Source organism: Cannabis sativa, chromosome 5 (genome assembly GCF_029168945.1).
Source record: "Cannabis sativa cultivar Pink pepper isolate KNU-18-1 chromosome 5, ASM2916894v1, whole genome shotgun sequence".
Lineage (NCBI taxonomy): Eukaryota > Viridiplantae > Streptophyta > Magnoliopsida > Rosales > Cannabaceae > Cannabis > Cannabis sativa.
In genome coordinates, this window is record NC_083605.1 from 56,717,119 (window position 1) to 56,743,166 (window position 26,048).

General features: G+C 37.2%; 1 protein-coding gene and 1 long non-coding RNA gene across 2 annotated transcripts; both read right to left on the bottom strand.

Annotated features, from left to right (window-relative positions):
- Positions 1–10,030: 10,030 nt before the first annotated feature.
- LOC133037955 (uncharacterized) lies at positions 10,031–12,793 on the bottom strand. Its single transcript, XR_009687931.1, has 2 exons — positions 10,981–12,793; positions 10,031–10,311 (listed from the first exon to the last, which is right to left on the bottom strand). It is a non-coding gene; the product is annotated as an uncharacterized LOC133037955 (long non-coding RNA).
- A 682-nt stretch (positions 12,794–13,475) lies between these two features.
- On the bottom strand, positions 13,476–16,068 carry LOC115703567 (uncharacterized). Its single transcript, XM_030630796.2, has 3 exons — positions 15,509–16,068; positions 14,635–14,808; positions 13,476–13,970 (listed from the first exon to the last, which is right to left on the bottom strand). The coding sequence occupies exons 1-3, from the start codon at positions 15,572–15,574 to the stop codon at positions 13,755–13,757; spliced, it is 456 nt and encodes a 151-aa protein (XP_030486656.1). The 5' UTR covers positions 15,575–16,068; the 3' UTR covers positions 13,476–13,754.
- Between the last annotated feature and the right edge of the window lie 9,980 nt (positions 16,069–26,048).

Here is a 26,048-nt window from a genome sequence, read left to right on the forward strand (position 1 = left end):
ATAAGCTGTGTATTTGCACTCATGCTGAACATCCGAACTCAGCATCTTCTCGTAGTTGGCCTTTTATTTCAACATGTCCTTTTGAAGCGAGTGCATGAGTCTGGCGAATGAGTGCTTCCCCTAAGGAATCCAGAAGAAGAACTCGAGATCTTCGATATATCTAAGTATTTCAAGCGTAATCAACGCGTTAGCCTCGCGACCTAGAAGCACTGCCTCAACAAACAAGCACAAGCCAAGCTTGAACAAGTCTTCCGGGTTCTGACAGTTTGTGAACCTATCTTGGAGTGCCTCTATCTTCACACTACCAGACCGGTTATAATATTTGTTGATCAATCGGTCTGACCCTGAGCGAGCAACCTGCGCAGCCTTCTCCTCTTATGTTGGCCCCGAGGAGAAGTCCAGGCCTGTAATGAGGGCAAACTCAAGCACTCCGAATTTGAGCTCCTTCCGACCAATGTAAAATCGCATCTTCAACTCCTCCTGAGCATCAACCTTCATTTTGTGCAACTTCAGTTGGTGAAATAACACTGAGGAGAATGTCAGGGGTACTGTAAAGCCCGCTTAGTTAATTTGGAAATTAGCAGTTATTTATGTTAATCAGGAAATTATTTATAGCTATTTAAATAATTTATCATTGATATTTATGGAATTCAGATATGCATAATTATGTCATCAGCAGTTTTTATATTTCGCATTTCCGGTGTCCGGTATTTTGGAACGCGGCGTTTGGCTCAGTAGAAATCACAACTTAGTATGTTAGTATTTTGGGGACGGGTTTTAGACATTGGGAATGTCGGGAATGGCTGGGAATTTAGAATGTCCCAAAAATACCCCTTTAGTGATTTTTATGTGATTTTAGAAAGGAGGGGCAAAATGGTCTTTTTGCCCCAATGACTTTTTGTCTTTTGTGACTTGTAATTGGAAATTAAATGTTGATTTTATTTATTCTTCTTGGCTGAAAAGGATTTAATGAAATGGTATTATATGGCTTTAGTTTCATTTATTTTCCACACTTAGTCAAAAAGTTAAAAAATTCCAAACACACACACACAAAGCTCTCTCTTTTCCTCTCTTGTTCGGCCAAGCTTGGGGAGCAGCTAGGGCTGGAGTTTCTTGTTGATTTCAAGTTGTTTTTAGCAAGATCATAGTAATTTTTAATTGAGGTAACTCTTGGCTTTAATTCTTACTTGTTTTTCTTGAAGAAAATGTGTGAAAATGTGAAATGCATGTTGATTTTCTATGTGATTCTTGCTGTTGTAGTTTGAGGTTAATTTCTGAGCCTAAAGCTTGTTAGATTGAAGTTAATTTAGGTTGTTTTGAAGCATGATAGTTAGATTGAGCTAAGCTTTGTTGTTTTTATGTAAAAAGTATGAATTTTGGAAGGAAAGTGTTGTGTTTATGTTCTGTGTTGTTGCTGTTGTTCTTGTTAGTTTGCAGAGGTTAGATTATGCTTAGTTATGTTGAATTATGTTGGTTTGCATGCTTGTTTAGGTGGTTTGCTCAAGCTTGAGTTTGGAACTCAAAGCTTGAGCTCCAATGGCAAAATTTGTATGTGTGGTTTCTGGGTAGGTTTGTTGCCTTGGATTTGTTCGTTAGGGTATATAGAACAGGTCTGGAAAGTTTGGGATCAATTGGGGTTAAATTGGTCGAGTTATGGAATTTTATGGTTGCTGCCTGCGAGGAACCGGAATTCCGGTTGTGCATCCGGAATTCCGGATGGGGGTTCAGATTTTCCCAGAACCGGAATTCCGGTTGGGCAACCGGTCTTCCGGATGGGGGATTTTTCAGAACCTTAGTTTTCCTCGTTTTTGGGTTTTTAGGGGTATTGCCATGCTTTTTATCGATAGGGAAACTTTTAGTTTCGAGTTTTAGTCCCCGGGAAGTGATTTAGCATGTCACTTATAGCGTTGTGGTTTTTATGGTTTAGGAGCCAGTAATCCGCCGTTCAGCTTCAGTTCCAGTCAGGTTGACCAAGACACCGAAATCGGAATCCAGGTAAGATTAGTATAACAGTATGCATATGTAGATTACATGTTTAGCGTGCATGTAGGAAGCCTGCTAGATTACATTAGATATGTATTTAGGCTTCGAACCATCCAACCCTGTCACGTCGGTACAGGCTGGAGTATGACCAGCAGCCGGAGTATGACCGGTTTGACCGATCAGGCTGACACTTGGTTGGTGGTTCCGTGCTATTGACGTATCCCGTCGGTACAGGCTGGAGTATGACCAGCAGCCGGAGTATGACCGGTTCGACCGATCAGGTGGATATAGTAACACGTCGGTACAGGCTGGAGTATGACCAGCAGCCGGAGTATGACCGGTTCGACCGATCAGGTTGTTACGTGTCAATAGTACCGTCCCCTGAACGTTCAAAACTCAGTACCATGTTGGACATGGCAGTAGTGCTCGCACCATGTTGGACATGGCGATAGCGGGACTCGCATCGTGTTGGACACGGCAGCCGATTTTATGTATGATATTAGTATGCTTTTCTTACTGAGTCTGTCGACTCACAGTTTAGTTTCATGTGTAGGTAAAGGCAAGGCAGTTGCTGATGGACCGTGAGCGAGCTTATGAGATTGTACATGTCGGGGCGGTTAGGCCTGGAGCGTACGATCCTCGGGACAGCACGGCTGAGAATTTTTGTAACTGTCGTTAGACGACTTTATTTTGATGTAAAAGTTGAACAGTAAAAACGTTTGTAAATATTTTTATAAATCGGGATCCCGAGACTTTTTGGTAAAATGGTTTATAAGTTTAATGAAAAAGCAAAATTTTAATTAATCACGTTTTTCCATAAACCTCGTTGATTAGCAACGAGCTGCACAGTACGTTTAAAAATCACGTAATACGCCTAAGATAGTTAGGGTGTTACAATTTGGTATCGTAGCCGCTGTGTTGTCTTCCGAAGATCGTCACGACATGTACAATCATCATCAGCAGTTAGCTCGGTTCACGGTTCAGTAAGCCTTTATTGCTTTAGTAGTTTATTTTATTCAGTTATGAAAAAGAAAAGCCTGTTAGGAAGCATGTTAGTAGCCTGATAGTAGAATAGGCGCATGTTTCATTTCTAATTTCCAAATTAAGCGGCATTAGTAAGCTCGCCTTGAATACGACCTGATATGCCAACTCTTGGTTTCGCAGGCGGTTCTAACTAGATGGACGCCAGGCGGACCACGAGGAGTCAGGGCAACTCCGTAGGGTCGAATCAGGGACAGGGAGCTCAGTTTCCCCCACCTGCTAGGGGCCGAGGTAGAGGTCCCCGAGGCAGGGCTCGTGGTCGGGGTGATGAGAACCCACCACAGGCCGCCTGCTCCCCCACTAGATCGGGGAGCCCCGAATCGGGAGTTGCGGTTTGCGGAGATGCAAGCCCGGATCGAAGAACAAGACCTCGAGATTCGTAGGTTGAGACGAGCGGGGTGCTCCTGCCAGTTCCGGTGCCGTAGTTCCGGTGGCACCGCCCCTGCCGCCTGTGCCGAGATGGTAGTGGCGGCCCATAGATTGGAGCCTTTGTATGAGCGGTTCCGGAAGCAAGCACCTCCGGTGTTCCTGGGAGGTCCAGATGTGTCGAAAGCCGAGCAGTGGCTTACGGTGATCACCAGGATTCTGAACTTTATGGGTGTCACCGGTAACGACAGAGTGGTGTGCGCCACATTCCAGTTCCAGGAGGATGCCCTGGTATGGTGGGACATGGTGTCTCAGATTCACGATGTCACCACCATGACCTGGGAAAGGTTCCAGGAACTCTTCAACGCGAAGTACTACAATGAGGCGGTTAGAAGCGCCAAGAGGAAAGAGTTCGTTCACCTGACCCAGCGGGAGAACATGAGTGTCACTGAGTATACCACTCAGTTTGACCGGTTGGCGAGGTTAGCCTCGGGTATTGTGCCGACCGACTTCAGCAGAAAGGAGAAGTATCTGGACGGGTTGAATCCCAAGATCAGGCATGACCTGATGATTACCACTGACGACAGCACCACCTACGCTCAGATGGTGGAGAAGGCCTTGCGAGCCGAGGGCGCGGTGGGGTGTATGTCGGATTCGGCCCGATCTCCGGTTGGTGGCGGAGCTCTACCCCTCCCGCATCGGGCCGGCGGGGGAGTAGTGGTTCGGCCATTGATCAGAGGAAGAGGGCACCCACTGCTTCCGGCGGCTCGAGCCAAAACAAGAGGTTCCGGGGGAACCAGAACAGAGGGAGTCGTCCTGGTGGTAATGAGACCCGATTCTCCTACCCCGAGTGCCCTATCTGCAAGAGGCACCATCGGGGAGAGTGCGGCGGTGGATGCTTTCATTGTGGCATGCCCGGCACTTCAAGAGGGAATGTCCCCGGCTCGGCCGGAGGCACCGAGAGCTCCGGCGATGCCCACTCCGGCCCGGGGTATTCGCGATCACGCAGGCTGATGCAGATGCCAGCCCATCAGTTGTTACAGGTCAGATTTTTATTAACGACTCGCTTTATTCGGTCTTTGTTTGATTACGGGGCTACACGTTCTTATGTGGCGGCCAGAGTCTTTAGTAAGTTGGGTAGACCCTTTGATAGATATGAATCAGGGTTTGGAACCCTGTTACCTGGCGGAGAATTGGTTATCTCCAATAGGTGGATTAGGTCTATGCCAATCAGGATAGACGGTAGGGAGTTAAGCGCTGATCTGATAGAGATGAGCTTAGTCGAATTTGATATTATTTTAGGAATGGATTTCCTATCTAAATATTCGGCGAGCATTGACTGTAAGAGGAAGATGGTGGTCTTCCAACCGGAAAGTGAAGAACCGTTCGTATTTGTGGGTTCGGTTCAGGGATCTCGGATCCCGGTGATCTCGGCTATGTCAGCGAGAGAATTATTGCACGGTGGGTGCTTAGGGTTTCTGGCCGTGGTGGTGGACACCACTCGGCCAGACACCATTCGGCCAGAGGACATCAGAGTGGTTCGGGAATTTTTGGACGTTTTTCCCGAAGAACTTCCAGGGTTACCACCTCATCGGGAAATCGACTTCGTGATTGACTTGGCACCAGGGGTGGATTCGGTTTCCAAAGCCCCGTATAGGATGGCTCCAGCTGAACTTAAGGAATTGAAGATTCAGCTCCAAGGGTTGCTTGACATAGGGTTCATTCGGCCCAGTGTGTCACCTTGGGGAGCTCCGGTTTTGTTCGTGAAGAAGAAAGATGGCTCTATGAGGATGTGCATCGACTACAGAGAGTTGAACAAGCTGACGGTGAAGAATAAATATCCATTACCTAGGATCGATGACTTGTTCGATCAGCTTCAGGGGAAGACAGTCTTTTCTAAGATTGACCTCCGTTCGGGTTATCATCAGTTGAGGATCCGAGAGGAGGACATTCCAAAGACGGCTTTCCGCACTAGGTATGGACACTACGAGTTCCTGGTTATGTCATTCGGACTAACCAATGCTCCTGCAGCATTCATGGACCTGATGAATAGAGTATTCAAGGATTTCCTCGATATCTGTGTGATTGTGTTTATCGACGACATCCTCGTGTACTCTCAGTCAGAAGAGGAGCATGAGTTACATCTTCAGATGGTACTGCAACGACTTCGAGAACATAGACTCTACGCCAAGTTCAAGAAATGTGAGTTCTGGTTGTCTCAGGTGTCCTTCCTAGGGCACATTGTGAGTAAAGATGGGATCAAGGTGGATCCCGGGAAGATTGAATCCGTCAGGGATTGGCCGAGACCGAAGACGATGTGACAGAGATCGAAGTTTTTGGGATTAGTCGGGTACTACCGTAGGTTCGTGGAGGGGTTCTCCAAAATTTCAATGCCCCTAACCGAGCTTACAAAGAAGAATCAGCGATTTATCTGGTCAGATAAATGCGAAGCTAGTTTTCAGGAGCTGAAACAGAGATTGATTACTGCTCCGGTGCTAGCTTTGCCTTCGGACAAGGAGAAGTTCGTGGTCTATTGTGACGCATCCAAACAGGGTTTGGGGTGCGTATTGATGCAAGCCGATCGGGTTATCGCTTACGCCTCCCGTCAGTTAAAGGACTATGAACAGCGATACCCGAATCATGATTTAGAATTGGCCGCAGTGGTTTTTGCACTGAAGATTTGGCGGCATTACTTGTATGGTGAGAAATGCGAGATCTACACCGACCATAAAAGTCTCAAGTATTTCTTTACTCAGAAAGATTTGAACATGAGACAAAGGCGTTGGTTGGAATTAGTGAAGGACTATGATTGTGAGATCCTTTACCATCCCGGGAAAGCCAATGTTGTGGCCGATGCCCTGAGCAGAAAGGGTCCCGGGCAAGTAGCTAGCATGGTTCAGATCTCACCTCAGCTAGCAGAGGATATGGTTAGATCCAGCATTGAGTTTGTGGTAGGTCAGCTTCACAACTTAACGCTGCAATCTGATCTGTTGGAAAGAATAAAGGTTGCTCAGATGACAGATCCGGAGTTAGTGAAGATCCGAGATGAGGTATTGGCTGGTCAAGCCAAAGACTTTTCAGTGTCAGATAGTGGGATGCTTTTGTATAAAGCCAGGGTTTGTGTCCCGAACAGTGTGGACTTGAGGAACGAGATCTTTGAGGAGGCTCATTCTACCCCGTATTCTCTGCATCCCGGCACCACCAAGATGTACCAAGACTTGAAACCGTACTTCTGGTGGAACGGTATGAAGAAGAATTTGGTAGAATTCGTTTCGAGATGCCTCACGTGTCAGCAGATCAAGGCTGAACATCAGAGACCAGCAGGGTTGTTGCAGCCTCTAACCCTACCAGAATGGAAATGGGAGGATATTACGATGGATTTTGTGGTCGGGTTACCTAGGACCACGGGTATGTATGACTCCATCTGGGTAGTGGTGGATCGATTTACGAAATCTGCTCATTTTCTGCCGGTTAGAACAACGTTTACAGTGGATCAGTTGGCAGAGTTATATGTCAGGGAGATAGTGAGACTTCACGGGGTACCGAAGTCTATAGTTTCGGACAGGGATCCGAAATTCACCTCCAAATTTTGGCAAAGTTTGCAACGGGCAATGGGTACGAAGCTAAAATTTAGTACAGCATTTCATCCTCAGACAGATGGTCAGTCCGAAAGGACAATTCAGATATTGGAGGATATGCTGAGAGCCTGTGTTATGGACTTTGAGGGTTCATGGAATAAATACCTACCGTTAATAGAGTTTTCGTACAACAACAGTTATCAGAGTACGATAGGGATGGCACCCTATGAACTGTTGTACGGTAGGAAGTGCAGATCCCCTATCCACTGGGATGAGACAGGGGAGAGGAAATACCTAGGTCCGGAGTCAGTTCAGCGGACCAATGAGGCAATAGAAAAGATAAAAGCTAGAATGCTTGCCTCACAAAGCAGACAGAAGAGTTACGCAGATCCGAAACGTAGGGATGTTGAGTTCCGAGTAGGGGACCATGTGTTTTTGCGAGTATCTCCGATGAAGGGGATTAAACGTTTCGGGAAAAGAGGCAAGTTATGCCCTAGATTTACAGGACCTTTCGAGATTCTCGAGAAGATAGGTCAAGTGGCATATCGGTTAGCATTGCCTCCAGCTTTATCAGCAGTGCACAACGTATTTCATGTCTCAATGTTGAGAAAATACGTTTCAGACCCCTCTCATATACTCAGTTATGAGAGCCTTCAGCTTCAGTCAGATATGTCTTATGAAGAACAGCCAGTGCAGATCCTGGATAGAAAGGATAAAGTCCTTCGGAATAAGACCATAGCATTGGTCAAGGTTCTCTGGAGAAACAGTAAGGTGGAAGAAGCCACCTGGGAGCTTGAGTCAGATATGCGAGCTCAATATCCAGAGTTATTCAGGTTAGATTTCGGGGACGAAATCCTTTTAAGGGGGGGATAGTTGTAAAGCCCGCTTAGTTAATTTGGAAATTAGCAGTTATTTATGTTAATCAGGAAATTATTTATAGCTATTTAAATAATTTATCATTGATATTTATGGAATTCAGATATGCATAATTATGTCATCGGCTTTTATATTTCGCATTTCCGGTGTCCGGTATTTTGGAACGCGGCGTTTGGCTCAGTAGAAATCACAACTTAGTATGTTAGTATTTTGGGGACGGGTTTTAGACATTGGGAATGTCGGGAATGGCCGGGAATTTAGAATGTCCCAAAAATACCCCTTTAGTGATTTTTATGTGATTTTAGAAAGGAGGGGCAAAATGGTCTTTTTGCCCCAATGACTTTTTGTCTTTTGTGACTTGTAATTGGAAATTAAATGTTGATTTTATTTATTCTTCTTGGCTGAAAAGGATTTAATGAAATGGTATTATATGGCTTTAGTTTCATTTATTTTCCACACTTAGTCAAAAAGTTAAAAAATTCCAAACACACACACACAAAGCTCTCTCTTTTCCTCTCTTGTTCGGCCAAGCTTGGGGAGCAGCTAGGGCTGGAGTTTCTTGTTGATTTCAAGTTGTTTTTAGCAAGATCATAGTAATTTTTAATTGAGGTAACTCTTGGCTTTAATTCTTACTTGTTTTTCTTGAAGAAAATGTGTGAAAATGTGAAATGCATGTTGATTTTCTATGTGATTCTTGCTGTTGTAATTTGAGGTTAATTTCTGAGCCTAAAGCTTGTTAGATTGAAGTTAATTTAGGTTGTTTTGAAGCATGATAGTTAGATTGAGCTAAGCTTTGTTGTTTTTATGTAAAAAGTATGAATTTTGGAAGGAAAGTGTTGTGTTTATGTTCTGTGTTGTTGCTGTTGTTCTTGTTAGTTTGCAGAGGTTAGATTATGCTTAGTTATGTTGAATTATGTTGGTTTGCATGCTTGTTTAGGTGGTTTGCTCAAGCTTGAGTTTGGAACTCAAAGCTTGAGCTCCAATGGCAAAATTTGTATGTGTGGTTTCTGGGTAGGTTTGTTGCCTTGGATTTGTTCGTTAGGGTATATAGAACAGGTCTGGAAAGTTTGGGATCAATTGGGGTTAAATTGGTCGAGTTATGGAATTTTATGGTTGCTGCCTGCGAGGAACCGGAATTCGGTTGTGCATCCGGAATTCGGATGGGGGTTCGTATTTTCCCGAACCGGAATTCGGTTGGGCAACGGTCTTCCGGATGGGGGATTTTTCGTAACCTTAGTTTTCCTCGTTTTTGGGTTTTTAGGGGTATTGCCATGCTTTTTATCGATAGGAAACTTTTAGTTTCGAGTTTTAGTCCCCGGAAGTGATTTAGCATGTCACTTATAGCGTTGTGGTTTTTATGGTTTAGGAGCCGATGTCCGCCGTTCGGCTTCGGTTCCGGTCGGGTTGGCCAGCACACACGAAATCGGAATCCAGGTAAGATTAGTATAACAGTATGCATATGTAGATTACATGTTTAGCGTGCATGTAGGAAGCCTGCTAGATTACATTAGATATGTATTTAGGCTTCGAACCATCCAACCTGTCACGTCGGTACAGTGGAGTATGACCATGGCGGAGTATGACCGATTCGACCGATCAGTCGACACTTGGTTGGTGGTTCCGTGCTATTGACGTATCCCGTCGGTACAGCCGGAGTATGACCGAAGGCGGAGTATGACCGGCTCGACCGATCAGTGGATTTAGTAACACGTCGGTACAGTGGAGTATGACCAAGGCGGAGTATGACCGGCTCGACCGATCAGGTTGTTACGTGTCAATAGTACCGTCCCCCGAACGTTCAAAACTCGGTACCATGTTGGACATGGCGGTAGTGCTCGCACCATGTTGGACATGGCGGTAGCGGGACTCGCATCGTGTTGGACACGGCGATCGATTTTATGTATGATATTAGTATGCTTTTCTTGCGAGTCTGTCGACTCACAGTTTAGTTTCATGTGTAGGTAAAGGCAAGGCGATTCTTGATGGACCGTGAGCGAGCTTATGAGATTGTACATGCTCGGGGCGGTTAGGCTGGAGCGTACGATCCTCGGGACAAAGACGGGCCGAGAATTTTTGTAACTGTCGTTAGACGACTTTATTTTGATGTAAAAGTTGAACAGTAAAAACGTTTGTAAATATTTTTATAAATCGGGATCCCGAGACTTTTTGGTAAAATGGTTTATAAGTTTAATGAAAAAGCAAAATTTTAATTAATCACGTTTTTCCATAAACCTCGTTGATTAGCAACGAGCTGCACAGTACGTTTAAAAATCACGTAATACGCCTAAGATAGTTAGGGTGTTACAGGTACGACATTCCAAAAGTTGTTGAAACGGCTTTCCTTCGCCATGTTATTCAAATTGTACTCCTCAAACCGAGCCTTGATTTTTGTAAAAGTTCCGGTGCCTCTATATGTCACACGGCCAGTAAAATGCTCGGATGCTGGAATTATGAGTCTGGGAGCCATCTGAAAAAACAAATAACAAATCAATATTACTGCCAAAAAATTAAAAAAAAAATGGTCGACAAAATATCGTCATGTCGACATTATCAAACAATCAACAATTACAAAATCATGTCGACAAAATATCGACATCCTGTCGATATTTAGTCAAAAATATCAAGCAGTCAACAATTACAAAAACATGTCGACATAATATCGACATCCTATCGATATTCAGTCGATAATATCAAACAATCAATAATTACGAAAACATGTCGACATAATATCGATATCCTGTCGATATTCAGTCGATAACATCAAACTTAAAGCAACAACATAACATTGTCGACAACATATCGACATACTGTCGACAATTTAGGGCAGAAAATAAACTCAATCAAATATCAACATCCTATCGACACACATACGATATCCTATCGACATACAATAACAACACTTACAATTCTAATGGTCAAACAGATACCCAAAATATCGACATCCTATTGATATCCTATCGATATTTCATCAATAACATTGTAAAAAACACAGATACCATTGAAACATATCCAACATCTACAACCTATCACAAGAAAGAGCACAAAATCTACAAAAATTCCACTAATCTCAACAACATGCAATAATAGGCATCCAAGTCTATGAAAAAATTAATTTTTTTTCAAAAAAAAACTTTACCTTTGACTGAGCTTTGTGGTGGTGGCGACAGTTCGTGGTTGTGGTGGCAATGGCCTATGTTCGGTTTCGACAAGCACGAGTAGTGGTGGTGGCGACGGTTCGTGGTGGTTTCGACGAGCACGGGTCGAATTCAAGATCGACCGAGAGAGAGAGAGAGAGAAATAGGAAAAAATAAAGATAGATAGAGAGAAGGAAAGATAGAGTGGGACGAAGAGGGTTGTTGGGTTTGGCGTATGCGTGGTCGTGGTCGGGTTGGGTTGGGTTGTTGGGTTCTTTCGTTTCGTGGGCAGAGACGAAGAGGGAAAGACGGAGAGAGAAATGGAAAGACAGAGAGTGAGAGAGGGAAAGAGACAGTGGGAAAATTAAATGTAAGGGGTATTTTAGGTAGAATTTGAAAATAGTGGAATTATTTTGTACAAATTAGTAAGGGGTATAAAATTTGATATGTGTTATTTTATTAGGGCTAAATAGTGAAATTTCCCTTTTCTTACTACCAAGTAGGCAAATAATATAAAGTTGCTTGCCAAATAAGATCTTTTACATTTGGAGAAACCTTGAGTTGTCATAATTTTTTTTATTATTATTATTTTAAAATGTAATATTTACAACCAATATAAAAAAGTTATTTATGATATATAATTATTTAGTTTAAGTCATAAATTTATTTTTAGTTATTTAAGTTTATTTTAGAATTGGGGCACTCTTTATTTTTTTGCACAAATTTTAGCTAAAAAAGATAAAATTTTAAAATAGAGTATATTTTTTTTCTTAATCTTACTTAAATCATGTTCTACACCTTAGTTAAAATTTATTATTTCAATAATTCTTTTTACAATTTGAATTCGCAGATTCTTTAGTGTATGATAAAAAAAAAAAGCTAATTAGCAATTTTTCCCCCTAAACTTTGACATGTACTAAATCATGCCCCCTGAACTTTTTTGGCCGTTAAAAATTCCCCCTGAACTATTAAGATTGTTAAATTTAAGGACTTTTATCTAATTTTAGTAAAAAAATTCTAATATGGATGAAAGTTCAAGGGGTATGATTTAATACATATAAAAGTTTGAGGGGCATGATTTGGTAGATATCAAAGTCTGGGGAGCATGATTTAGTACTTGAAACAGTAAAATTGAATGAAATTAGACAAAAGTCCTTAAATTTAACAATCTCAATAGTTCAGGAGGAATTTTTAACGGCCAAAAAAGTTCAGGGGGGCATGATTTGGTATATGTTAAAGTTCAAGAAAAAAATTGCTAATTAGCCTAAAAAAAATTACTAACTCTTCTTTGTTACCATTTAAATTTCAAAGGAATTTTTATTACTTTCATTAAAATTTTAACTAATTTAAATTATTAAAACTAAAATTAGCTTTTAATTAAGAAATCCAAATATTTTACACGGCATATAGTTATGTAAACAAAATAATATGATTTTGATTTTCTTTACGGACAGTTAGGAAACAGCATAATAAAATATTATTTTCAATTATTTTCTATCTTAAGCCGATACATTTCTCCTATTAATTATTCTGATTCCAATTACAGTTTAGTAAATGCGCCATAAATAAACAAATGTAAAAGAATGATTCCCTTTCCGTTGATTCTCATTGCTTATCAATAAACATATGGACTGTTTGGAATGGGTTAATGCTAACAAGAAAATGGTAATGTAAAACATTATCTTGTTAGATTTGAAGATTTAACCTTACAAAGTTATTCCTTTAGTAATATAACTACCCTTAAATAGAGTAATGTTGATAATTAAAAAAAGTGAGATTGAATTATTCCTTTCCATTATATTAATTTGAATAGCATTTTTGAATTAATAAATAAATTTAAATACTATTAATATTTTGATTTATTATAAAAAAAATAATATTATTATATATATTTAGTCTGTAAGATTAATTTTTTATTGTTAATTGAGTTATTTCTATATTATTAACAATAACATATATATGTATTGTACATAAATTTTATGCGGATGGTGTACATAAATGACATAACGAACAAAAATATATAACATAGTGATAAAATATATTGAAATATTCATTTAAATTATAATAATTACAATAAAATTTAATATTTACTAATTAATAAATATATTTTTTTAGTGAATCATTATTTTATTTTTATGTATAATGAACATTAAACCGATATAATAAAAAAATATTTTTATTTTAATTTTTTAAAACAATACATAAGAATTTTGTACTCAAACCAAACAGTGTAATTCAATTAACGAGAATATGATTACATATTACCTTAGACAACAAAACACAATTTATACATTTTTCTACAATTATATTCTCTTTCATAATATTCCTTATAATCAAATTATTTTGAACACTTCATTAGCTAAATCAAATTATTTTGAACACTTCATTAGCTATTAAGCCATAACCTCTAGGGTTATGTTTAGTGTTATTTTTCAAAAATTAAAAAAAAAAAAATGAAACTTGTGTGTGTGCGTGTGGGTACATTTGCACTGTCACATAGTGCAAGTAAAAATTGCCATTCAAGTAAGTAACATAGAAAAGCACAATACAAGTTTTTGGTAAGATAGAATCCATCGCCCCACCAAAAAATCAAAATTTATGCATTTGCTTGGATTTACTTACAGAAATGAGGGTGTGGATTTATCAGGAAAAAATTACAACTACTTTTTAAGGCAAATATATATGTGGCAGTGCGAGGAAGGTATATTATTTATTTATGTAAGAAAATTTTCAATTATTATTTTTTCCATAAAGAAAAAATTTACCAGGATTTTGGTCAGATCCCAGATGCATTACATTCTTCTAGCAGGTTTAAGAGATTATGTTCAGGTGCACTGAGAGATGGTAGAATCATTCGGTTGCCTTGTGCTTGTACAGACTTGGGTTTCCTCCCAACATCCTCAGCTTCAAGAGAATTTCCTTCCTTCATCACAGGCAAATCGCCTCTTCTCCTAACCGTTGCAGATACCCGGTCTTTCCATATGCTTCCATCCTGCATATTTGGAATGAATGGTAAACCTTCATATGTCAAAACAAACCTTATGATGGGAGTAGCTACCTTAAATGCTTTTGAGCAGAATATACAAAGTTGCATTATTGGTTACTCTATAGCTCTAGATAGGCAAGGAATATAAGTTCAACAAACAAGTACATTGTTTTTCTTTCTTATCACAACAGCAAGAGGAGTCATTTCACCATATAATCCTACTCTTGATAGGTCCTTCCGCAAGAGGCTCACAATGAAAGCAATGACAAAAAAATATCTCATTATTTTGGCACACATTCTCGTTTTGTGTGAAACACCAACTAGCTTTGTATTATCATAAATAAGCTGGATCCACAAATTTAAAGTGATATAATGTGCTAGCGATTAGTGTGTTAAAAGCACAGCAGAAAAGGGAAGGAAAAAAAATGGTGGTTAAGATTAAGAAATTGGATGTCTGAATGATAATTTATTTAACAGAAAATTTATTTCTGAACTTTAGCTTTGAATTTCTTGTAAATCTTAGTGCCACATAGATTGGTAGCAACAAGTACAACAATCATTATTGTCACATGGATGGTTAAGCCAAACCAGATACTTCATCATAATATATAAACTAGAAAATATAAATGTTAAAACAAAACAGTAAAAGGGAACCAAGAAATGAGCTTACATTAAGAATGGAAGGTTCTGGTAGCGGGCATTGAATTGGCCTATCGTTATCAAGAGGCTCATTCGGATGTTCAACTGGTTTAAATTCAACAGCAACTTCAATCCCATGAGAAGATGTAGCAGCATTTACAGCACCAGTAGTATCTGAAGTAGGAGGCTCTGCTTCTCTCTCAACCTGAACCATAATATGCAAAGAAGCAAAGTCAAGTTTTAGAAAGATAGTCATGCCCTAATTCCACTCACAATGCCAAGTAAAGAAATCTCCATAAAAAGAAAGAACATAAGACAGAAGAAACTAATATAACTCAACCCAGTAAGAATCAAAACGACCCTAATTGAAAGTCCTTTGAGTTTAAACATGAGGCAGTGATCGAATTAACAATATAGCAAATGAAACCATATTCTTCTTTCTTTCTATTTTTGAGTGTGATGCAATTGCAGCTAAAGATTCAAAGATTAGGTTAAACTCAATACCCAAACAGAATAGTCATCGTGTAGTTTAATCTACAATACCATAGCAAAAAGTCAAACCCATTCACAAGAAAGTCGCAATACTTAACATACATATCAGACCAACCAGCAATTTCCTGAGATCAATGGTTGTTGGATATTGAGTTCACAATTTAAGAACAGATCAAACCCATGTCACCAATTATAAGACCCAATGGAAAAGTCAACCCAAGTCCAAAGCCAACAATCAAAAAACCATCATAACACAAAGCATTAAATTTAATTCATAGAGCTCACCCAAAGATAAAACAGCAGTTATACGATCGCAAATGATAAGAGCACATCTCATGAAATTGTAGATCACAAAAATAATAATTATTGTAATAACAATAATCAAATAAAGAAAAGTGAAGGGAGAGTCTTACAAGGGCACTCTGGCTTCGCCTGTGACCAGCTCTGCCGACAGAAAACCTTGAGAAAATACCCACCATTTTTTTTCTTCAAATCAAAAACTAAAACTAAAAAAAAGTTTTGTTTGTTCTGATCTATGAATAAATTCCTAAGTGTATATATATATAGATATTCTTTTGAAATGCTCTTACGTATAGATATTAAAGTTGAAAAGTGCTTTCCTAAGTATTACATTCACAAGACGGGAGTCTGCTTTTGGGTTGTTTAACCAAACAATTACAAATCAATACCTCTCTCTCTACAAGTTTCTCTCTCTAGGAAGGAGAGAGATCAAGAGAGTTTGAAAGAATTTGATAAGGATAAGGGAAGCTGTATTGTTAAATAGAAAATAATAAAGTGATGGGTTTTGTCTACTTGGGATTCCACTTGTAATGTTTAAGCTGCAAAATTACATCTTGATGAAGTCAGTGAAAGTGGAAAATAATAAAGAATAAAAAAGGAAGCTGTGTGTTTTTGCAAAAAAGAAAAAAAAATAATAATAATAAAAGCTGTGATTCAGAATTAAAGGACGGTGGCAAGACAAAGCTTTTTACATAAGGGGTAAAGTTCAAAAATACAATTTTTATTAATTAATTAATCGAATTTACTTCTAATTTTATATTTAATTGAAACCTACTTCTTTTTATATGTATTGTACCCAAAATACTATAACATAAGAGAGTCACATGAAGAGTATCTTAAAATAACAGGAGCAAAATGGGTACAATATTTAAAAAAAGAGGTACAAATAATAGACTTTTAAACAGAGAGTAAAAATAAAAAAGGACAATATAAAAATATTATCGAGTCCTCTTTACATAATCCCTTTGGTATTAAATTATATAATTCTTTTTGTTAATAGAAAAAAAAATAGGGTGCGTTTGGAAAGCCACCCTAGTAATTATCTTACTTAGTAATTACACAGTTACTTCCAAACGCACCATAATTCCTCACTAGTTGAGATAGGAAAGATTATTTTTTTCTTTCTTCAATTCATTACATGACATTTATTACCTATCCAAAATTCCATGCATTTATCACATCTTTCTCTCGAATTTGTAATTTGGTAGTATTTGTTGAGAAGTTGTGGCGTTAATGCACTTAACAAGTTTGGCTTATAAAAGATAGAATAATTTATGACATAAATATTTAAGTTTAACTATCAGTTGTAAATAAATACTTAAGTTTAATTTTTGGCGGTAATAATACCTAAGTTATATTTTTAGAACTCTGTAAGTACCTAACTGTTAAATATTATGTCATTATCCACGTGTTATTTTCTTATTGGTATATTTAAATTAATTTTTTTTAAAAAAATAAAAATTTAATGACTTGGACCAATAAGGAATTGTCACGTGGCAATTTACTTAACAATTAACAGTCAAGTACCTACAAAAGTTCCAGAATTATAACTTAGGTATTATTACCGCTAAAAATTTAACTTATGTATTTATTTACAACTGGTAGTTAAACTTAGATTTTTATACCGCAAATTACTCTAAAAGATATATAATTCAAAATATATATCATTGCATACAACACTAACACCATCTCTAATAAAAAAATGTATAAGTTCAGCTATATTTGACACAAAAAATAGTTTTGTAATATTTTTATATCAACTTTTATTATTGTGTTCTAATACATAATTGTAAATCTTAATGTAAAATTTAATGTCATTTAATGCCCACTTGATAATTTATTAAAAAATATATAAAATAATACTAATAATGCGAATATAAATATAAAATTTACTAATAATGATGCAAGTAATGTAAAAGAGCTTGTTAACTAAAATTAATAATAAAATATTAAAATTAGTATAATGATAAATATAAAAACATAACATTTATTGTGATACAAATTTTGCATCATATTATGTTCTGATTTAAATTTGAATCACTTTTTGTTATGTGACATATTTACATCATAATTTAACACACCATTGGAGTAGAGTTTTAATAAAGTGAGCTATATTTTGCATTTACATCACTCATTTGCATCTCCATTAGAGATGCTCTAAGGCCAGGATTGAATAGCTACTAGTGGGAGGACGAACCTTCGAGACACCCTTCGTCTTCTCCAGCGATCATGCCCTCCTCACAAGTATCTTCTTCCTCTTCTTTGAATAGCAGCGGTCATCATGACCACTTCTAATCCTTACAATTCCCCAAACACATCTTCCACCCAATGTCGTGGTGGCGCCACTTTTATGGTGATTAACACTCAACGATCTACACTCAAGGCACTGAGGTTAGATTTACCTTGCTAATGAAGACATTTGGGACAAGCGTGGAGCAACATTTATGAGCAATTTACAGGTTTGATCTTGCTCCAGGGTGAATCTAATCATGATTTCTCTTTGTATTTAAATTTAAGAGTCCTTTCAATCTCTAAATTAGATTTTTCCTTTAATTGTTCTGTCTACCAACCTGATCTGTGGATAGATTTGGATAATCTCCCGCGTAAAAAGGCATTAAATGATATAGTTCCTACTATCTTTGGTACTCGAGTGTACCTAGGAGAATCGCAACCCCCTGTATTCCTAGTATAGCAACCTTCTTAGTTTTTGCCCATTAAGAACTAAGATCCAGGTTAACCCTCTTACCTTATTTGTTTAGACTTATCTATCTTACCTTTCAGTGCTTACTTTACCTAAAATGGAAGACTTAACCCGTTCTTTTTCTACGGCCTTGAATCTTACTAATACAGAGAACATTGTACATTCCCTCGTTGGCAATGCTGATATTCAAGAAGGACTTCCACCAGCCCCACCCTTATTCCATCTTATGGCCACTTTGTACACCACAAAAAGCTTTAATTACAATGCTTTGAAGAATTTCCTTAAAAAATACTAGAAAGGAAAGTTTCCAGTCAGTGTTAAGGAACGATCCCCTAATTCTAACCTGTGCCTGGTAGTGTTCTACTGTGAAGGAGATAGGCATAGAGCCATTGTCAATCAAACTTGAATTTTCAACAAAAATCTTGTCCTCCTTGAAATCCCCGGCCCTGACTCTTCCCTTGTCCTTGAGGCCATTAGAAAAATCATTTTCTGGGTCCGAATCCACAATATCCCCTTCTCAAGAAGATCCATATCACTGGCTAAACTTGTTCGCCAGATTGTGGGGGTCTTTCTAGAAATGCATTAGCCCTCTTGTTAGGTTATTTTTAGTATTATTTTAAGTTAATTTTTAGTGTGTTTTTAATTGCTTTTAGCCAACGACAATGAGTCAATTAATAAGCGATAAGAAATGTAATAAGATAGAGTAAAAACCAGTAAGCAATAAAGAACACAATATTTTAAAGAGGTTCGAACCCTTTAGTTCGATAATAGCCTACTCCCCTTAGATTGTATTGACTTGAGAGCAAAGAATACAGTGTTTTCTCTCTCAAAGCTCTCACAATGAAATCTCTGAGTGTTTACTCTTAGATCTCTCTGAAGCAATTCTCTCGACCCATTTTACCATGAGAATGGATCACTATTTATAGGGCTAAATGCATAAGGGAAGGTTTCCCTTTTGCTTACAATATATATAATTAGTAAAAACATACATTACATATTAAGAATACATAAATTGAGGGATTCAGACAGCTTGCCACATCCCTTGGATACGATCCCATGATTGTAGGGATTGCTTGTGTGCTTCAGGATATCAATCTTGAAGTCGCTAAGTCTTGATACATTGCTCGAATAAATGACTTCGTTTGTTGTCCGGATCATCTGCCCTTGCCCTGCTCGGTCAGGCAGACTTTGTCCGTGTAGATCCATGGCTGAGGTCTATTTGGAATATCTCTCTAGCCAAATGTAGAGAATAGCAGACACGTGTCACCAGTATGCGTTGCCACGTGATAGTGCAAAAAATGGGATAACATTTGCCCTCAAGTCTGCACGGGACTTCCAAAGTCACGCATAGACTTCACTTAGCTTAAGTTCGTGTCTCAACAGGTGGCACGTGTTCATGTGCCTGTTGGTGATCTGATGTGATTCTGACCAAAAGTCCCTTCAGTATTTGGCTAATTAATGATCTGATCAATTTGCACCTCGAACACTCCAATCGTTTCGCATGTTTTGACAGTTGCCTTTCTCCAGGTACTTAATTGCTTTTGATTTCCCAACATTTACTTTTTGGGGGAAATTGAGGCGTTTGAAATTCGAAATGATTGCATCCTTTCACTAATTCGCTTATAAATAGGGCAAAAATTCATAATAAACCACTTTTAGCATTTTTCTTGTTTAGTAATCCCACAGCAAGAACACCTTTTTTCTCTCAAATTCTTTAAGGAATTTCCAGAAAGTGCCGATCAACATCGTCTGAGCAACCTGAAGGCTTTAAACAGTGAGTAAGTTTCTCATCTTTTCCTTCTTTATCATTTGGATCTTCAATTTTATAGGTTTCCATCGTAGAAAATTTAGTAGTTTTGAACTTGTTCTAGGAAAAACTGTAGAGAATCTAGGTTTAGAAATGTGAAACTTTGCTTGTAATTGACCATATAACTTGACTGTTATGGTATGTTGACTTTAATTTCACTATATTCGATTCTCACTTTGCCCATTCGGAGTTTAGTGAAGATTAACGCTTAATTCGAGGTTTTGAAATTCTGGGTTATGAACCTAAATCACACAAAATTTTCCTCTTTTTAATCTTTTGATTAGACCTGGTCGATATACTTTGCTTGTTTTTTGTTCGATATCCCAGCCAAATACTCATCTTGTGTCTTATCTTTTGTAGATGAACCCTAGTGAGTTTTGGGGAGGAGAACACCATATCGACTAGGATCTTCTCCAACTCTTGTATGAGGACCAACCTCGTCTTTGCGCTAGTCCGTCGTCATCAAGCGACGGACTTTCTAATTTGAGTTTCGAGGACTGGGAAGTGAGCAGTGAGGGTACACCTTCCCCAGAACCTGAGGTGCAGCATCATTTCTATTATGACCAAATCGCAGGTGAAGGCTACGGGTGCTTCATTTGGGAACTCAGGAAGGGTTGGAGATGATACTTGTCGTCCAACTGGACATATATCGTCCGGCCAGACGTAGTTGATACCATCCCCGTGGGCCGTCCAAGTTCTGGTGCCTTTGGAATTCCCAATGCCACTTCCACTGTAACTGTTGTGATGCATACCAACCAAACGTCGTCCAAGGATAGGATGATGGCCCGCACAAAACAAACTATGCAGAAAATTGTTGCGACTGATCCTCACGTGGCTTGGCTTGCCACGATGTCGAGCGCTGAACATGCCCGGCCTACTGCTGAGGAGGAGGATAATGAGGGGGACATTGAAGTCCAAGAAATGGAGGACCAAGGCGAGGTCTGTTCTGATAGCTCCTCTGAAGCTGAGGAGGAAGGAGTTGCTCGACCTTTACGCTTCGGAGGTTATAATGAAGTAGAGGAACTGGTGTCCGAGGTTGGTGATGTCCTAGAGAAGGCGATGATTACGTCACTGAGGAGTACGCTGAGGCGGTTCCTCAAAGGAGGCAAGGTTCCTTAGGAGCTCAGTGGATGTCTCCTCCATCCATAGTAACCCAGGCCCAATTGAGGATTTTGGAGAAGGATGGATACCTGGGCGGTGTCGAGTGCTTCTTCCTTTCTCCAAATCACCGGGCAACTAGCACAAGGCAGGAATACTGTGCCTGGTCGGGTGCCCATACTAAGCAGGGTGCAATGCTACCCTTGCATCCGTACTTCAAGAGGATTACGGACTATCACCATCTCTACCGACCCAGTTCACACCAAAGGGCATCAAGTACTTATCCGCCCTGTTCAACCTCTATGTTTCTCAAGGATGGGGTGAGCCGTCCCCGCACGACACCAATTGGCTCTTCGATCTGAAGTCAACTCCCTAGCATAGTAGGTCGGGGTACTTCTAGTTCTCCCAACTGGACGAGAAATGGCTGAAGGGTATTGTGGACTCGAAGTCAACAAAATAGGGCATGGATACTGCCCACACTCGGTTTCAGCAAATTCCCTCGTACTACCGCCCTCCTTTAACATTGGGACTTAGGGAGGGGGCACAAAAGATTCTCCAAATGCCAGAGGATGCTCGAAATATCACTAAGTTGACCACTGAGGACAACTTTCTGAAGTACAAGCTCTTCCCAAATGATTTTGTGCTAAAGCCCGTGAAGGAGAAGAAGAAGAATTCCAAGCCGAACTAAGCTAATGATGCCGAGCAGGAGAAAGAGCTCATTCAACTCAAGGGTGAGGCTAAGTTGAAGAGAGGTGTTGTTGGGTTTTATGTCCTAAATAAAACTCATTTCAATATAATCAGATTTGCTTATTAATATAGATCAGAAATAACATTTAATGTTGCATGGTTCACATGATTTATTTCCTGATTATATGTACATAATGTATAAATTCATCTGAAACCCTTTTCACATACTTGATCCTGTTTATTGTGCTGTCAACACATTGGAAAGTAAACATGACTATGTGAATAAAAATTCCTAGATTTATCAGACACAGGGTTTTACTGATATGATAATCTACAACAAGAGTTTACTTGCATTTGGAGAAATGCTATGTTCTTTCCAAAGCATTGGTTAAAGTAAAGCTCAGGTTGGATGCATGGAGTATGCATCGGAAGGGACCGATATTGAACTTTGACTTAGATTTATTAAACTTACCGTAATATCTATTCAAGTCAATATCGCCTAGTTGATCCTAGATCAAATGATCTTAATCCTGATATGATTAGGCTCAATCTCGAGAGGCTATACGTGTTCTTTGATTTGTTAGTTAAGCCTACTTTTAGGTCAGGGTGATACGTACATTTTGGGAACACGGTAGTGCAATTGAGTGGGAGCGCTATCATAAACATGGAATCTATAGCTTCTATCTGGCGAATAGTAAGCAAAGGATGATCTCCTTCGAGCTTGACCAAACGAACATAAATGGTGGAGTACTCATTTCACATAAGCTGAAATATCATTTATACGGGGTCAAGTGTTTTAAGGAATAAAATACATTGTAGGGTGTAACGGTAATCTAATCCCTTTACAGTGTAGATCATTCATATAGAGGATCATTGATCACATTAGGATTATAACAATGGATAACTAATGATGTTTCTATATGGTGGAACATATAGAGCATTCTATATACTGAGAGTGCAATTCTAAGTTCTATGCGTGGATTCAACGAAGAATTAATAAGTCAGTGAATTTTAGTGCTAAATTCTTGATCTACTTATTGGAAGCTCGGTTATATAGACCCATGGTCCCCCCACTAGTTGAGATAATATTGCTTGTAAGACTCATATAATTGGTTTTGATTAATCAATTTTAATTCTCAAATTAGACTATGTCTATTTGTGAATTTTCACTAAGTAAGGGCGAAATTGTAAAGAAAGAGTTTTAGGGGCATATTTGTTAATTATGATACTTTGTATGGTTCAATTAATAAATATGATAAATGACAATATTATTTAATAATTGTTTATAGTTATTAAATAGTTAGAATTGACATTTAAATGGTTGAATTTGAAAATTGGCGTTTTTGAGAAAATCAGATGCAGAAAAGATAAAACTGCAAAATTGCAAAAAGTGAGGCCCAAATCCACTAGTATAGGGCCAGCCACTTTTGTAGGAAATTTAAACTGATATTTTCATTATTTTAATGCCAAATAATTCAAACCTAACCCTAGTGGAATGCTATAAATAGATAGTGAAGGCTTCAGGAAAATTACACTTAAATTTTCTATTTTTCCTTCAGAGAAAAACCTGAGCCTTTCTCTCTCCCTATCTTTAGCTGCCACTTCTTCTTTCTCTTCCCTCTTGAATTTCGAAATCCTTAGTGTATGAGTAGTGCCCACACACAACAAGTGATACCTCAATCATAGTGAGGAAGATCGTGAAGAAAGACTTTCAGCAAGAAGGAGGTTTCGGCATCAAAGATTCAGAGAAAGAGATCCAGGTTCAGATATTGATAATGCTCTGCTACAGAAAGGAATCAAGGGCTAGATATCTGAACGGAAGGAGTCATTATGTTCCGCTGCACCCAATGTAAGGTTTACTAAACTTTATATGTGTTTATTTCATCGTTTTAGAAAGTTCATATTTAGGATGTTAATAAACATACTTGTGAGTAGATCTAAGATCCTGGTAAAATAATTTCCAACAACTGGCCTCAGAGCCATGGTAATTGATTTACTTGCAAGAAATTTGGACTTTAAAACGATTGTTTGTTTATTTTTGGATGGTATCATGTTGTATTGAGTGTTATTTGATGATTGATTGGTGTTTGTGAATTTTCGTTAAAAATAATTGAATATCTGTTTCTGGAATTATTTTTATTGGATAGTATGGAAAAAATTAAGCAAGTTACTTTTTTACAGAACTCAATTTCGATTTAATTTGAATTAGTTATGATTTTTTGAAGATTCGAAAAAATCGGAGTTGTGCTGAAATTTTCCTGCGATCGCGAAAACTGTCCGTACAGCTCACAATTTTTTCGTTTTTCTTCGTTTTTTCATGCTTTTTCATGGAATTAACTTCCGATTTTTTGTGTAGTTCTGTATTTATACCATTACTATTCCTAATTCAATTCTAATTATCATTTTGAATTAATTTAATATTTTTTTAAATTTAATTCAAGATATTAGTGTAATTTGAATTTAAAATAGTTAGTATCTATCTTATCTACTTAATAATCTATCTTATTTTTAAATTTGATTATATCTTATCTTATTTTTAAATTTAAGGTCAGATTTTAAATTTTTAAATTAAATCTTTTTCAAATAATTTGACCTTATTTAAATTTAAAATAAGATAACTATAATCATGTAATTTTAAATAGATATAAGATATTTTGCTAACTTTTAAATTTTGTTATTTTATTTATTTAAATTACATTTAAAATCTGAAGAAGATATTCATTTATCTTTTTAAATTTTTTATTTAATTTTTATTTATAAAATAACATTTAAATTTTAAAAGTAGTTAGCAAATTTTGAAATGATATTTAGGTTGGTTGAAACCTAATTTTTCAAAATTGTAGGTTTAATTTTAATTTTAAATTATTTTCAAATTTTCGAATTTTTCAAATATTTTATTTAAAATTTTCGAAAATTATTTTTTTATTTAATTAATTATTTTCGAAATATAATTATTTAATTTAAAATTAAATAAATCCTACATCCAACTATCTAGCTAACCTTGTTGCAGGAGTATGTGTTTTAGCTTGTTTGTAAGTTTTCAAAACCTATTATTACTTGATTGCAAATAGCCATGGTTACTTTTTGCCAGATCTAATGATCTGATGGCTCCCTTGGTCAAGATAATAATTTGTAACAGGTATATTTACAAACTTCTTTCATCTGTGTATGACCTAGCAACATGATAGGACCCATCCAAAGTGTGCCTGTGTGAGCCTATATGTTTAATTTTATTATAGATGCATATAGGTTGCTGTTGCTAAATAAAATGTCATAGTTCTTGATAGATTTTATTTAGGCCCATTTAGTTTTTGGGCTTAGTCAATTAATAACAGTTGTTCTTATTAAGGTTAAATTCCTCTCTTTTGGGCCTTGTGTGAGAGTTGGGAGCCATAGAAGTGGGTACGACATACTGAACCCAGCACCCCCTCACATGAACCACCCCAATTGTGAAGGCCCATTTGCCTGATTTGAATAACTGTACTAGGTTAATTAAACTAGTTTAACCTAATAAAATTGATTAGCAACATAATTAATTTCATTTATTTTGAAATTAATTTAAGAAAATTATAGTTTAAAGAATTCTTTATTCTAAGCTAAACTATATGTATTTTCTTGTATTTAATTAAATATAGAATTATAACCATCTAGATTCTTTCTGGAGCTTAATTTAAATTTTTCATTAAATATTCCTATTTAAGTTGATATTTAGTTATCTACAACTAACCAACTTAAATCTGAATATCTTTTGAATTTCAAATTTCAAAATTAAGTTGAGGAATTTTAGGCATTGGTTATTTAGATATTTTTTAAGTTAATATCTTTTCGAATATCAACTTAAAATGGAATATTTTAGATATTTTTTAGGTTAATATCTTTTCGAATATTAACTTAAAATGGAATATTTTTGAATTAAGTGGTTACAACTTAATTTTTGATATTTAATTAAATTTAAATTTGAAAATATTTAAGTTCTAGATTTTTTCTAATACAACTTAAATTAGATATTTTTTCAAATTTTGTGGAAAAGATACTTAGTTAAATAAGATATTTTCTAGATAGTTATTTCTAGACTACTTATTAATTCTAATATTAAATAGGAAAATATTATAAATTGTGAAATTAATTATTTAAAGAATTAATTTTGGTACAATTTATTTTAAGTATATTTTTTCCTAGTATTAAACTAGAGATTAATAATTAAGCCTTCTCTACACTTAATTATTTATTTCTTGAATTTAATACATTTAATTAATTTGAAAAATTAAATATCTAAGTTGATTTTCATCATGATACTTAAATATTTTTTTTATGACACTTAATTAAATAGAAAATTATTTTTAGTTGAAATTTATTTTTT